Source organism: Athene noctua, chromosome 3, assembly GCF_965140245.1.
Source record: "Athene noctua chromosome 3, bAthNoc1.hap1.1, whole genome shotgun sequence".
NCBI lineage: Eukaryota > Metazoa > Chordata > Aves > Strigiformes > Strigidae > Athene > Athene noctua.
The window spans coordinates 87,720,208-87,733,864 of NC_134039.1; the positions used below are offsets into that span (position 1 = coordinate 87,720,208).

Sequence of the window (13,657 nt, forward strand, 5' to 3'; positions counted from 1 at the left end):
CGACTCTTCAACCCCCCCAGGGATCCCGGGGACTCCCCCCTGCCCTGGGCAGCCCATTCCAACGCCCAACAGCCCCTTCTGCACAGAAATCCTTCCTCAGAGCCAGCCTGACCCTGCCCTGGGCAGCTTGAGGCCATTCCCTCGGGGCCTGGCGATGGCTCCTTGGCTCAGGAGATTCATCCCCCCTCAGCAGGGAGCCCAGGGCTCAGATCCCTTCCCTGGCCCTGCTGGCCACGCCAGTGCTGACACAAGCCAGGATGCCATTGCCCTCCTTGGCCCCCTGGGCACACTCTGGCTCATTCTCACCCCCCCCAGTCCCTCTCTGACCGGCAGCTCTCCAGCCACTCCTCCCCAGGCCTGTAGCCCTGCTGGGGGTTGTTGTGGCCCAAGGGCAGCCCCTGGCATTTGCCCTCAGTGAAACTCCCCCAGTTGGCCAATTCAAGAGGGAACTTGCCCCAAAGAGTACTGCAGAGCGTGGCTGCCAGTGGCCGAGCCTCACCTTGATCCCCGAGAGCATGACGGTGACAAGGTAGTAGTCGGGGAGGAGGAGAGCTCTCACCACGCTGCCGTCCCGGACGTGCTCTATGATGGCTGCGGAGCAGAAGCAGAGATGTCGGTGCTGCCGCGGCGCCAGGACCAGCCCTCTGCGGCGAGGGCGTGCTGGGAACAGCACGGCACAGGCAGCCGGCCCCCGAGCCCGTGGGCAGGGGATGGAGGGCAGGGACCACCCCAGGGCCAGAGCTGGTGCCAGCTTACCATTGACTGGCTTCTGGTGCATGGAGTCCACGAAGTGCCGGGGGTTTTCGATCGTGTACTTGAGATCCCGGATGGTGTGGGAGCCCGTCCCCTCGCTCCACATCCCCTTTTTGGCACTCTTGGCCTGTTCCTCCAGCTCTGCCAGCCTGCTCTGCTCGAGGCTGCAAGGACAGGACAAGACAGGGTGAGGGCAGGCTGCAGGCAGGCAGGATGCTGCCGGTTCTCGCGGGTTTTATCACCAGGAACATCCATCTTCCAGGTGCTTTTCTGGATGTTTTAGCGATTCGATCACTCACGTCTAGAAAAGGTACCACCTGGGTGAGCTGGTGAACAAGTCTTAATGCTGCTGACAGCAACAGGCAGTAAATCAGACCCAGTTTCTCCAGCACAGAGGCTGCACCATCCGTGTCCGAATTCCCGCCTCTGGAAGCATCGTCTCTGATAGACTGGGGGGGGTTTAGCCCACACAACCATTTCCGAGGTGGCTTTTGGGCACCGTGATGGAAAGGCAGCCCCGGGGAGACACAGCAGCCCCAACTCCCAGCATGGCAGAGCACGTTTTGGGAGAGGAGGGGAGGAAAAAACCAAACCAAACCACAGACCGCCCCGGTCCCGCACACGCCGGCGGCCGAGCGCAGCAGCTCCCCCACCGCGCCGCCGGGCAGCGCTGTCAGAACTCATTAAACAAATCTGGGGATATTTGTGTTTTAGCATTCTTCAGCTCAGGGCAAACCTGCAACCTGACGAACCCTGAATTCACCACAGAAGCGCCCGACACAAGGAGCCGAGGAACCTCTCGAGTCACCTCCCGCAGCCGTTAACTAACGGGCCCTTTGAACGAGAGCGAGCGCGGCGCCGCGCTCCGGGCGATGTTTAATTGCAGGAAGGTCAGGCATCGCTAACGGCACCGCGCCAGCCCCGCCACGCCGGGCATGGAGCTCCTGGCAGCGGCAGTGCCCAGCTTGGGGGGGGCTGCCTGTGCTCCCCCCGGGCATCGTGGGGGTCAGGGTAAGTGGCTGCGCTCGCAGGAGGCTGAAGCAGCAGAGAGGCAGAACCCTACGAGCCCAAAACCAGCAGAGGGTCCCTGTGGGGCTGCGTGGGTGACAGCACCCAACCTGCACCCCGACTTCCTTCCCTCAGGCGTGAGGCCGGTCTGGAAGCACCTGAAAAGTCCCCACGGGACCTCAGTCACCTCTAGGGGAGGGGGGGGAGAGTGAGGGGCTCCCTGAGGGAGGCGGCGTGGGGCTGCCCTGCTCTCCGTGGCCACACAACAGCCTCTGCTGGGAGCAGCTCCCACGGTAGGGCCAGGGGAAGGGGCTCTGACTGGGAAGGCTGGCTGGGAAGCAGGGGTGAGCGGAGACCCCCCCAAACCAGAGCCAAGGCCCATCACGCCGGCTTTGAGGCACAGGGCAAGGACCAGCCCATGGTCTCCAACAGCTGGCCCTGCTCCGTGCCAGGGCGGCTTCCTCAGGGCGCCACAACCAGCTCTACGTGGGCTCGTGGCCCCACTTCGGCACAAGCCCCAGCAGGGGATTTCCAGTGGGAAGCAGGAGAAAACCAGTGGGGAAATGCCTGTGGACTGGCAGGCAGAGGCTTCCCTCCTCTGCTCCGCCTTGATGCGGGAGGTGCAGAACCAGGACAGGGCAGTGAGGGACGACTCCAGCAGAACCCCAGTCACCCCAAAAAAGCTGTCAGTCCTCGCCAGGCTCCGGCACAGCGCCTGCTCTCCCGGCAGCTCCATGCCCCCAGGACCCAGCACCCCACCAGCTTCTGCAGCCCCTCCAGTGCAGGCACATCCCCCAGACATTGCTGCCCTCCATGGTCCCCAACCGTGCCACAGCAGAGCTCCTGAACTCTAAGAATGTAAATCAATCATTAATAATAAAAAATATTGTATTCCTATTTAATATTATCACAGATAAATACTGCATTTAGCACTGAACTCTGCCAAGGGCACCCAGAGCCCACCAGCACCAGGCAGAAAGCTTGGTCCCCAAGGGCTGGGGACAGGGATCACGTCCCCAGGCAGGCAGCAAGCCTGGGCACAAACTACCCCCACCCCTGCCCTCGGCCACGCGCGCTCCGCGTACTCCAAAATACCTGTTTACGCTACCGAAAACACTGGGTGGAAAACATCCAAGTGTGCCAGGAAGAGTTTTCGGAAGCGACACGGGCAGGCTTCCAGCCCAGCAGGCGCAGGGATGGAAACAGCGTCCCGGCAGTATTTATAGCAGCGCCACAGCAACAACTCGCACCCCTGGCACAGGGGAGCCGCTGCCCTGGGCCGCCGACACGCCCTGAGCCGAGCCCAGGCTTCTCCCTCGCCCCGGGGCCGCGGTGGAGCATCAGCTACCACAGCACTGGCACCATCACACTGCCCAGACGTAGGATGAGGGGCAGAAACATCACAGCATCACCTCCCCGGCAGGAATTAAAGCACCTCAACTCCACGCCCGGTGTTAGTTCTCCAACAACCAAGAGCTTCGATGATTTTCTGCTCTGCAAGCCGGGGCCACAGCGCTGGTGCTTCGGCAAGGAGCCACCCGGCCGCCCCCCACAACCCCTCACCACCTCAACCCTAAAGACAAGGGGTCACCGCGCTGGGACACGGCTGCCTGCGAAGCCCTGGAGCAGCGGCGGGCGCCTGGTCAAAGCCGAGGAACCCACCGGCTCCGGGTGAATCCCTGCGGAGGGTCGGCGCGGCCGCGCGGCGCAGGGGGGAGCGCAGGCGCGTTACGTACTTGTTGGCTCGGATCCCTTCCCGGCGGGAAGCCAGTCCTTCGGCCACGAGGGACTCGGCGATGTTCTCACCGCTCATGTCTGCGGAGAGAGGAGGAGAAGAGTCAGTGAGAAGGTGCCCGCGGCGGCACACGGGCCTGCGTCCTGGAAAGCGTTCCCACCGCAATTCCAGCCAAAAGGGCCAGAGGAATCCGGGGGTGAACGGCTCCCGTCCCCAGCCCGGTGTCCCCGCACATCGAGTGGGGCCACCACGTCCCCCAGCCCAGGGCTAAGCAAGCAGGAAGGTGGCACGTCGCTCTGACATGCTACTTGGCTGCGAAAATTGTCACCCAGGGCATCTCCATGGGAAGGGGATGTTCTCAGCACCCACGGGGGGGGCCAGGCAGCTCCCTCCCAGCACCAGCTGTGCTGCCATGGGAAGAGGACATACTATTTAAAATAATGTAAATATTAGGCCTGCGACAGGCCCCTCACACAGGGCATCCCTCCTCTGCACAGACACAGGGGCGTCATGGCTACCAGGAGCCGGAGCCCCCGGGGAGGCGCGGGACCAACACCACGGTCCGGGGGGGGAGGGGGTGGATCCCAGGCTGGGGAGAGCAGATAAATAGGAAAATTCAAGCAAAATCCCCTGGCTGCCCACGCAGAAGGGAGGGTGTGGGGTTGCGCCGCCCCCAGCAGCAGTGTGGGGTGGCTGAGGAGGGGGTGCCCCGACCCCCACCCTTGCCCAGCACCTCTGCTCCAGCTCAGCCAACCCCAGCGAGCGATGACAGGCCCCCAGCCCCAAAAATCCCCCCCCAAAAGCCTGGAGCCGTGGAGAGCTGCTGCATTGCTGCCAGGGAAGCTGTCACGGCGTTTCCACATTAATAGTATTTAAACCTTGACAAACTTCATCAGGAAACGTTTGATGCTTCATTTCTCACCTCCGCGGTGTGACAGGCTGGGATTTAACAATGAGGACGACGCCTCCGCAGGAGGCACAAGAGTCCTTAACGTGGCACACAGGAAGGCTGCAGGTGACTGAAAGGGAGCACTTCGCCCCTCACCGTGTCACCGAGCAACAAAATCCCTCGCAAGGTTTAATTTGCTGCAGACTGCGCTGTCAGGACCTGCAGGCTTCCTGCTGAAGGGGTGGGAAAGCAGAGAGCAGCAGCACCCCCGTCCCAGCCCGGCAGGAGGGGATCCCCAGCACAAAGGGCTTCCCAGTCCCCCAGCCCACGAGCAAAGCTCAGGAATGAGCACGGAGGTAACTTCAATCTCCAGTTATTTGTGGTCTCGGGGGACAAGGCTCATCCTGGCAGCTCGTAGGGCCCCGCTCCCCTTCCTCACAGCCTGGGGACCGCAGGGGCGGGGGGGGTCTCACAGATTTTCTCCCCTCCCAGGGACACGGGAGATGCTGGCTGCTGTGGGCCGGGGGGCGGCAGCGATGGGAAACCAGCCCTGGGTCACCCTCGCAGGAGCAATGAGGTGCTGGTACAAAGGGGCTCCGGGCTAATGCCCACCCTGGGCCATGCTGGCCCTGCGCATGTCCAACCGAGCCCAAAAACCTCCGAGGAGAGAGCTCCAGCCTCCCCGGGGGGCTGCGCGGCCACAAACACGCCCGCTGATCCTCTGCAGCGGGGAGCGTGGAGCCAGAAGCGACCCAGGTTTTCCTCATCCTCTTCCAACCATCACAGACCCCTCCGGGCCCCCAGGACCCCCAGGTGCAGACACCGCTTGCTCCATGGGATGAGCCCCATCTGTGGTGGTCAGCGAGCGCCGGGCGTTCGCTGCTCGAGTCTACCTGCTGCTTCCACAGCAGGAAAGACTCCAAGCAACACCAGGGAGTAGATCTGGGGACAAGGACACCCCACGGCACCCACTCACCCTTTCCAGGCCGAGCTGCGAGCAGCAGAGTCCGCAGGGACACGGGGCCAAGGGCACCCAACTCCCCACTCCGCACCGGAGCTACGCCCGCAACTCAGCAACTTCCTTACAGCCCCGGTGCACGCCTGGTCCTTCCCCCAACTCTATCCCAGGGGCCAGGAGGCTGCCAGGGAGCCCAACCCACCCCCGGTCGTATCCCAGACCTCCCAGTCGTGGGGCAGTGCCAGCTCCACAGTTGGCTTGGTGCACCCCCTAACCCACACAAAGCCAGTGAATCCAGCTGCTGCTGCTGGAGAACAAGCTGGGCCCCGCTGAGCACCCGCTGCCCACGAGCCCACCCACCCCGAGGGGGTCTTGTTCCCCTTCTTGAAACCTGAGGGCACGGGAAGTCTAAGCCCAGGAGAGCGGCTCAGTGCCAGCAGCAGGGTGCAGAATCCCAGAACCATCACGGTTGGAAAAGCCCCCGAAGCTCCTCCAGCCCCACCATGACCCTCCCCCTGACCGTTCCCAACTCCCCCAGATCCCTCAGCGCTGGCTCAGCCCGACTCTTCAACCCCTCCAGGGATCCCGGGGACTCCCCCCTGCCCTGGGCAGCCCATTCCAACGCCCAACAGCCCCTTCTGCACAGAAATCCTTCCTCAGAGCCAGCCTGACCCTGCCCTGGGCAGCTTGAGGCCATTCCCTCGGGGCCTGGCGCTGGGGCCTTGGCTCCAGAGACTCATCCCCCCTCTCTGCCCCCTCCTGGCAGGGAGTTGCAGAGGGCCAGGAGGTCTCCCCTCAGCCTCCTCTGCTCCAGACTGAACCCCCCCAGTTCCCCCAGCCGCTCCCCAGCAGACCTGTGCTCCAGACCCTGCCCCAGCTCCGTTGCCCTTCTCTGGCCACGCTCGAGTCATTCAATGGCCTTTTTGGGGTGAGGGGCCCAGTGATGTCACCCACCCCAAGCTGCCTGCTCTCACCGTTACTCTCACCGCCTGAGCGACGGCTGAGGGGGGGTAGCCATGTGGGAGCGAGACCCCAAAAACTCATCCACCAGCACGGCTCAAACCAAAATCAGCCAAGCTGCTGGCAGAGGGGACGCAGCACCCGGCAGAGCACAGCCCAGCGTCCCGCTCACCGTGAGAGGGTGGTTGACTGGAGCCAGAGCCCCCCTGTGCCAGCACCAAGAGGCCGTGAGCCAGGGTGGGTGCTGCCCACGGGCCTCACAGCCAGGCCAGGCTTTGCTCCTGGAAGGGCCGCAGGTAAAACTCCTTCCTTTTGGGAGATTTCAATCCGCCAGAGATGAGCCAGAGATTTAGAACGACAGAAAAAGACAGCAAGGGGAAACCTGGGGGAATTCACCCGGTGCTGCAGAGCATCAACTGGCGGGCGCAGCTCTGCACGGCCCTGCGCCCGGGCACCGCTCCCCTCCAGCACCCGGAGCTCCGAGGAAAACCGGGCACGCGTCCTCCTGCTGCCAACGCCGCAGCCCGACCCGCCCTCTCGCACAGCAGCTCCGCGAGCACCACGCACCCCCCAAACCCCGCCACGCGCCCCCCAACGGAGCCCTGGCGCTCACCTTTCCCCAAATACACCATCCCGTACTCCCGGCCCTGCGGGGTCTTGTACTCCACGGTAAAGCAGACCTCCTTCCCGATCAGCTTCTTCCGCAGGAACTCGCGAGCTGGGAACCCCCATGGCTGGAGGGAAAGAAGTCGGGGTGAGCCGGGGAACGCCCCGAGCCTCCCCGCTGCGGGGGACTCGCGCTCTCCTCTGTGTGCGCCGCGGCAGCCGGGGACCGCGCTGGAGGCTGTCGGCAGCTCACGAGCTGGCAGAGGAATCGACCCTGTTATTCCACAGGAGAAACACCTCCGCTCTCCCGTCCCGTCCCCCCAGCAAAGGGGTCACGGTTGGTTTTCCAGACGGCCTCGTGCTCCGGGCTGAGCCCAGGGAAGCTCCTGGGACAGAGGGAGCAGGGCTGGAGCTGTGGCGACGCCGGGGCTGGACCAGCTGGGGATCCTCCAGCTCCTGCCCAAAGCTGTACAGGTGCCCCTGGCAAAGCAGCAGAGCAGGACTGGCCACAGTGGCCATGCCCGGCCAGGAGAATCAGGCTCTGGCAACCCCCCAGCACCTCCCTGTACTGAGGCAGGAGCGCACCGGAGCCCCGGTGAGCTCAGCCCCACTCCACCGCAGCGGGTGGGTGGGGAACACGGTCCGGAGGAGAGAACACGACGTGCTCATAAACAATTAGCAAACCTGACAGGCGTAATTTTTTAGAAGAATGACATTTAAAGGCTGAAGCACTGTTTAGAAGACAAACTCCCCAGGGAGAGCAATTAGCTGCCAGCGCTCTCTGCACCACCCCCAGGGCTGGGAGGATGGGTGGCCGGGGCTGGGCTCCCTCCGACACCCCCCCACCCCGCTGCCAGTACAGGCAGCCCTGCCTGCACCCCATCTGCCGAAACAACACCCCCCTTGCCTCCCACGCTCCCGGGCAGGCAAAGCCCCGCAGGGAAGCTTGGAGCACCTTGCCCAGCCAAGCCTTGTCCTTGCCAGCAGATTATGCCCGTCCTGTGACAACAGCAGGAAGAAGAATTCACCCCAAAAAAGTCCGTCCCGCACAGTCTGGGAACGGGCAATGGCTCTTGCAACGGCCGAGCCGAGGGGGCTGTGGTCTGTACCCCCCCAGCTCAGGCCGGGAGCCCCCGGGCCGCGTGGCACGGCTGGCAGGAGGCACCCACCTCGTCCGGGGTGTCCTTGGCATCCGGCTGGCCGGCGGCGGCACGGCGGGCGAGGTTGCCGGCGCGGATGTTGCTGAGGTTGATCTGGCGCTCGGGGGGGGGCCCGCCTCGGGGCTGCCCACGGACAATGATGGCGCAGCCCGACAGCACCTGCGGGGAGACAGAGGGGTTACAGGGGGTCCCCCTCGGCGTCTGGCAAAGGAGAGCAGCCCGGAGGCAAGAGGTGACGGAGCTGAGCACGCAGGCAGGTGATGCTGCGTGGACAGACAGACTTCCAGGCACCTGGCAGAGCCAGGAGCTGCCCCAAATTTCCCACTTGGAGATGCGGGATGGAGCCAAGCGCCGCACCCGACACCTTTGCAGCGGTGCCCGGCACACGTCCTGTCCCCTCCTTCAGGGCCGGAACGCGGGGTGAGCTCAGCACAGCTGAGGAATTACAGAATCCCAGAGTCCTTCAGGCTGGAAAAGCCCCTCGGGATCATCGAGTCCAACCCTCAGCCCGACTCTACAAAGTTCTCCCCTACCCCACATCCCCCACAGCTCATCCCAACGGCCCTGAAACCCCCCCAGGGATGGGGACTCCCCCCTCCCTGGGCAGCCTGTTCCACTCTCGGACCACTCTTGCTGGGAAACATTTTCTCCTCCTGCCCAGCCTGAGCCTCCCCTGGGGCAGTTTCCAGCCGTTCCCTCTTGTCCTGTCCCTGATCCCCTGGGAGCAGAGCCCAGCCCCAGCCTCTCTGCAATGTCCTGGCAGGAGCTGCAGAGAGGGATGAGGGCTCCCCTCAGCCGCCTCCTCCTCCTCACACTCAACACTCCCAGCTCCTGCCCTGCCTCCTCACAGCATTGATTCTCCAGCCCTTCCCCAGCCTCGTTGCCCTCCTCTGCCCTCACTCCAGCACAACTGGCAGATCAGGGTTTTACTCCCAGTGCTGACCTCTCAGGTGAGCCCAGCCGGGCTATTTTCCCCGCTGCTTTGGCTGCCGAGTGCTCGGAGCCAGGAGCATCCCAGGGCAGCCCCATCCCACCCTTCCAGGGCTCCTCTGGCACCCCATGGCTCCCCACCACTGCAGGGAGACCCCCACTTTCAGACAGGCACTGCGAGTCCCCCAAGGGGCTCCGGGTGGCCGCTGGCATGGCGCAGGAGGATGCAGACAGGGAAAAGCTGGCACTGGGCTGCCCGGGTGCAGCCTCCCAGGCCAGGGCACGCGCCCGCAGCCGGCCAGCCCGGAGGGACTCGGCACGAGGGCTTTAACCGCCTGGGCTGCTCAGCATGGCCTCAGCGAGACTTACAGGGGGGTTGAGCCAGGACCACGCTCAGGACAGATGCTTTTACCCACCGAGATGCTAAAACCTTTCCCGGGGGATCCCACCCGCTGGGGCCGCAGCCCGCAGGTGGTAACCTCAGCCAAGCCATCCAAGTCAGACAAACCAACCCGTATGGAGAAAACTGCTGGAAGAATCCCCAATAAGTAACAAAGAGACCCAAACTAGACCTCTCGTCCTCACCCTGACTCATCCCAACACCCCCCTGCCCCGCAGGAACCCCCAGCCATGCCCGTACAAGACCCCAAGCGACGGCGTCGGCAGAGGCACGGAGCCGGGCTCCCGGCCAGGCAGTGCGAGCGCGCGGGGGATCACCCTCCTCCCCTTTCACCGGCCTTGGCTCCCCGCACGCCCAGACCGACGCGGCCGAAAAAACCCTCCGGCTTGGATTTCAGCGTGTGCCCTGGCTCATCGCCCACCCGAAATCCCCACGGCTGCACGCACGGCGCATCCCGAAGCCAGAGGACTCGCAGCCTGGCACAGGAGCCAGCCCAACCCGGTGCCAGGGACACTGGCTCGCACCGAGCCTCGCCGAAACGAGCCCCACCACGCCGAGGGTCTGGCCACCCCGTGCCAGCCCCTGCCCGGGCCCATGGAGCGGGCTGCGGGGAATCGAGCTTCAAATTAAACCCGAGCCACACGCAGCACGATCCCCCGGCAAAGGCTCCGTGCTCAATGCTTAAGGACTTAGAGGTTTCATCGCTGTAATTAACCTTAATCTTTAATTTATAGGGCACAGGGAAACAAGGCGGGTGCTGTAACTGCTTTATCCAATTACCAAGACAAACCTTGGGTGTGGGGACCGGGACAAGTTTGTTAGCGGAGCTGCTCCAGGCTCTGCAGGTGCATGTGGTGCTTTGGAGTGGGCACATTGTCACCCCCCTGTGTCCCTGCCTGTGGAGTGGCCACATCATCACCCCCTGCCCCATGTCCCTGCCCCTGGAGCAGCCACATTGTCACCTCCCATGTCCCTGCCTGTGGAGTGGCCACATCATCACCCCCTACTCATGGAGCAGCCACATCGTCACCCCCCATGTCCCTGGATGGGCCACATTGTCACCCCCCACCCCGTGTCCCTGCCCACAGAGCAGCCACATCATCACCCCCCATGTCCCTGTCCCTGGATCGGCCACAATGTCACCCCCCACCCTGTGTCCCTGCCCACAGAGCAGGCACATTGTCACCCCCCGTGTCCCTGTCCATGGGCACCCATCAGCCCTGCCACATGCTCCGGTCAGAGCAAGCTGGGCTTACACCAGGCTGCAAAACCTGTACTTAGGGCCGTCTGAGCCCAGGCCACAGCCCAGGGGCACGGGGTGGACAGGCCGGGCTCCTGCTGCCGAGACAGCCCCAGAACATGGGAGGCGATGGCACCACGGTCCCACCGGCACAGCCGGTGTCCGGGCACGGAGGGGGAACGGCCGGCGGCGAGGAGCCAGGGCAGGGTCCCAGCCACCCACCCGCCTCTCCGTGTTCACCTGGACACTCACCAACGCGGGGCGCTAGGTCTGCCCCAGAATGGGGGGGGCCCCCACCATGCTGCACCTCTCCGCATGCTCCCCAGCCCCCCAAAAGGAGCCCACTGACGCCCCATCCCACCCCTCAGCCGGGCTCCGGGGGCCTCTCCCCCGGCTCTCCTCCCTCATCCCGCCCCGCTGCACTAGGACGAGCCCCCTCCCCGCTCCAAAACCTCGCAGCCCCGCTGTGATTTCAGGGAAAACATAAAAAAACAAACCAAAACAAACCCCAAAACTTCCAAGTCTAAAAAGTTGTGATGGGAACGGCAGCGGCGCACACGGGCGGCACCACCACGGCTGGTCCCGGCGGCTCCTGTCCCCGCCATGGAGCAGAGCAGCCACCGCAGAGAGCCAGGGACCCCCACCCCTCCGGGGTGCCCCCCCGCGCGGGAATTTTGGGCTGGGGGCCCTAGAAAAAGGGGCAGCGATCCCACAGCACCCAGGCACGGGGCAGCGGGTCACGCACGGCTGCCTCCGGTGGAACCCAACCGTCCCACCCCGGAAAAAAAAAAAAAAAAAACACCCAACCAAAAAACCCCACACTACAGCCCTTCGGACGCAGCCAGGCCGGGGGGGGGTTTCCCCCCGAGCACCCCAAAAATCTGTTTGGTGGGCACAAGGCAGCGGGAAGGGCTCCACATGCCGCCGGCGGGCTGAAGCGTGGGGAGGGCGCCGTCCCCACACCGGCGGGAGGGGGCCCGGGGAGCGGGACGCGGTGCCAGGCCCCGATCCCTGCGGCTGCTGCCAGGCCCCGACCTTCGCCCTCCAGGTGTCCGCGGCCGGCACACGTGGGGACACGGCAAGGGGGGGGGGCACGGGGACCCCGTCCCACCGCTCCTTCCCGTGGGGACACCGCTGGCACGGGAGGAGCAGGTGGGACACCCCGACGGGTGTGGGATGGGGGGGGAGCACGGGGCTGCTGCCCCAAACTCCCGCCGGGCCGCCAGCCGAGCGGGACCGCCACCGGCCACAGCGGGACCGCCAGCCCCGGGCACGTGTGGGAGGGCCCAAAGGCTCTTCCTGCCCCGTCCCAGCAGCCGGGAAGGGGGGGGGGGGGGCGCCGGTGCAGCCCCCCCGGGCCCAGGACTGGGGGGGGAGGTGGCCCGGGCACAGCCGCCGCCAGCACCCCCCGACTTGGGGGGGGTTGTCCCGGGACGCAGTGAGAGGTCCCGAGGCTGGCTGGAAGTTGGGGGCGGGGGGGGGGGATGAAAAAGGTGTTGAGGAACGGCACCGGGGAACCGGCAGCTCCGGGAACCGCGGGAAGGGGCCCGGGGGCAGCGGAAGGCGCGATGAGGAAGGGGGTGGGGGGGAGACCGAGGCCCGGGGCAGAGCGAGGCGAGGTGGGGAGCGGAGGGGGGGGTCCCGGGCACCGGAGGGGGCTGCGGGAGGCGGGGGGGTGCCGGTTACCGGGAGGGGACCGCGGGAGGGGGGCCCTGGGCACCGGAGAGGGCTGAGGGAAGCGGGGGGGGGGGTTGGCGGGCAGCGGAGGGGGCCGCAGCCCCGGGCCGGGCCGGCGGGCGCGCGAGGCCCGCGGGGAGCCCTTACCATCTTGACGATGCCGCGCTGGACGGCGAGGGGCTGCGCGGAGCCGCCCTGCCCGGGGGCGGCCGCGGAGGCCATGGCGGGGCGGGGGGAGGCGGCGGCCGGGGCGAGCGCGGAGGGAACGGACGGGGCCCGGGGCGAGCGCGGAAGGAGCCGCGGGGCGGGGCGGAGCCGAGCGGAAAGAAGGCGGTGCCTCGCCTGCGCCCCGCCCCTCCGCTCAGGGAGACTGCCAATGGGAAGAGAGCCCCGCCGCCGGCTCCGCCCCGCCCCGCCGCGTCCCGGCCAATGGCGGCGCTCGGCGCCTCAGCACCGGCTCGAGAGGCCGCCGCGGCGATGACGTCACGGAGAGGCCCCGCCCCGCGTCCCGCCCTCCCGCCCCGCGGGAAGGGGGCGGGACTTCCGGGGCACGCGGCGCCAGGGACACGTCGGCAAAGGGGCGCCCGGGCTCCCGCGTGGCCTCCCGCCGCGCCGGGGGCGGGGCCTGGCGGGGACACGCCCCCCGCGTCACCGCCCGGGCCGCGTGCGGGCAGCGCCGAGCACCGGCGGGACCCGACACCCCCCAACCCCCCGGCCCCGGCGCGGGGAACGGGCACCAGGGGCACCCCGCGGGCGGAAGGGGACCCCGGAACGGCCCCGCGGGGGGAAGGGGAAGTGGGGCCCCCCGTATGTAACGGGGGGACGGGGCGCCCCTCCTGTTCCCCCCACACCGTCCCCAGCAGCAGCCCTGTCCCCCCAGGGTCCCTCCCCCAGGAGCACCAGCTGCACTCGGCGGGGTGCAGGGTCACCCCCGGTGCCTCTCCCCCGCACCGCACCACGGCAGAACCACGGGGCTACCGGAGGCTCCCGGCACCACAATCGGGCCCGGCTGCTCCTGCCGTCTCCCAGGCAGCGGGTTTGGGGGCAAAAAGGAGGAAAACGGGGTCCCCGCCTGCACCCCTGCAGCTTTTGGCCAGTTTTGGGGTGGGTCAGCTGGGAGTACTGGCCGCCCAACAGCCTCGTGGCTCGCACTCATCCTGCAACCCCCCTCCCCAAGGTCACCCCCCACGGGGGGTTCTGCTGCCCCACGGACACCCCAACCCTGCCAGCAACGGCCACGGCCCGCGAGGCGGCCGGGGGCACCGTATTCCCCGTGGTATTGGCCCCCCAAGGTCACCCACCGTCACCGTGGCCCGGCAGCAGGGAGGCGCAGTCTGGTCG

The 13,657-nt window shown here is 66.3% G+C and overlaps 1 protein-coding gene across 1 annotated transcript in view; it reads right to left on the reverse strand.

The window, feature by feature from the left end:
• The window catches only part of SND1 (staphylococcal nuclease and tudor domain containing 1), a 123,939-nt gene extending 111,318 nt beyond the window's left edge, over positions 1-12,621 (reverse strand). The window contains exons 1-6 of the mRNA XM_074903604.1: positions 12,464-12,621; positions 8,079-8,228; positions 6,917-7,037; positions 3,498-3,576; positions 757-917; positions 500-591 (exon numbers count right to left, since the gene is read on the reverse strand). Of these exons, the coding sequence (XP_074759705.1) occupies positions 500-591; positions 757-917; positions 3,498-3,576; positions 6,917-7,037; positions 8,079-8,228; positions 12,464-12,538 (678 nt within the window). The 5' untranslated portion in view covers positions 12,539-12,621. The remainder of the gene's footprint in view (positions 1-499; positions 592-756; positions 918-3,497; positions 3,577-6,916; positions 7,038-8,078; positions 8,229-12,463) is intronic.
• Positions 12,622-13,657: the final 1,036 nt, after the last annotated feature.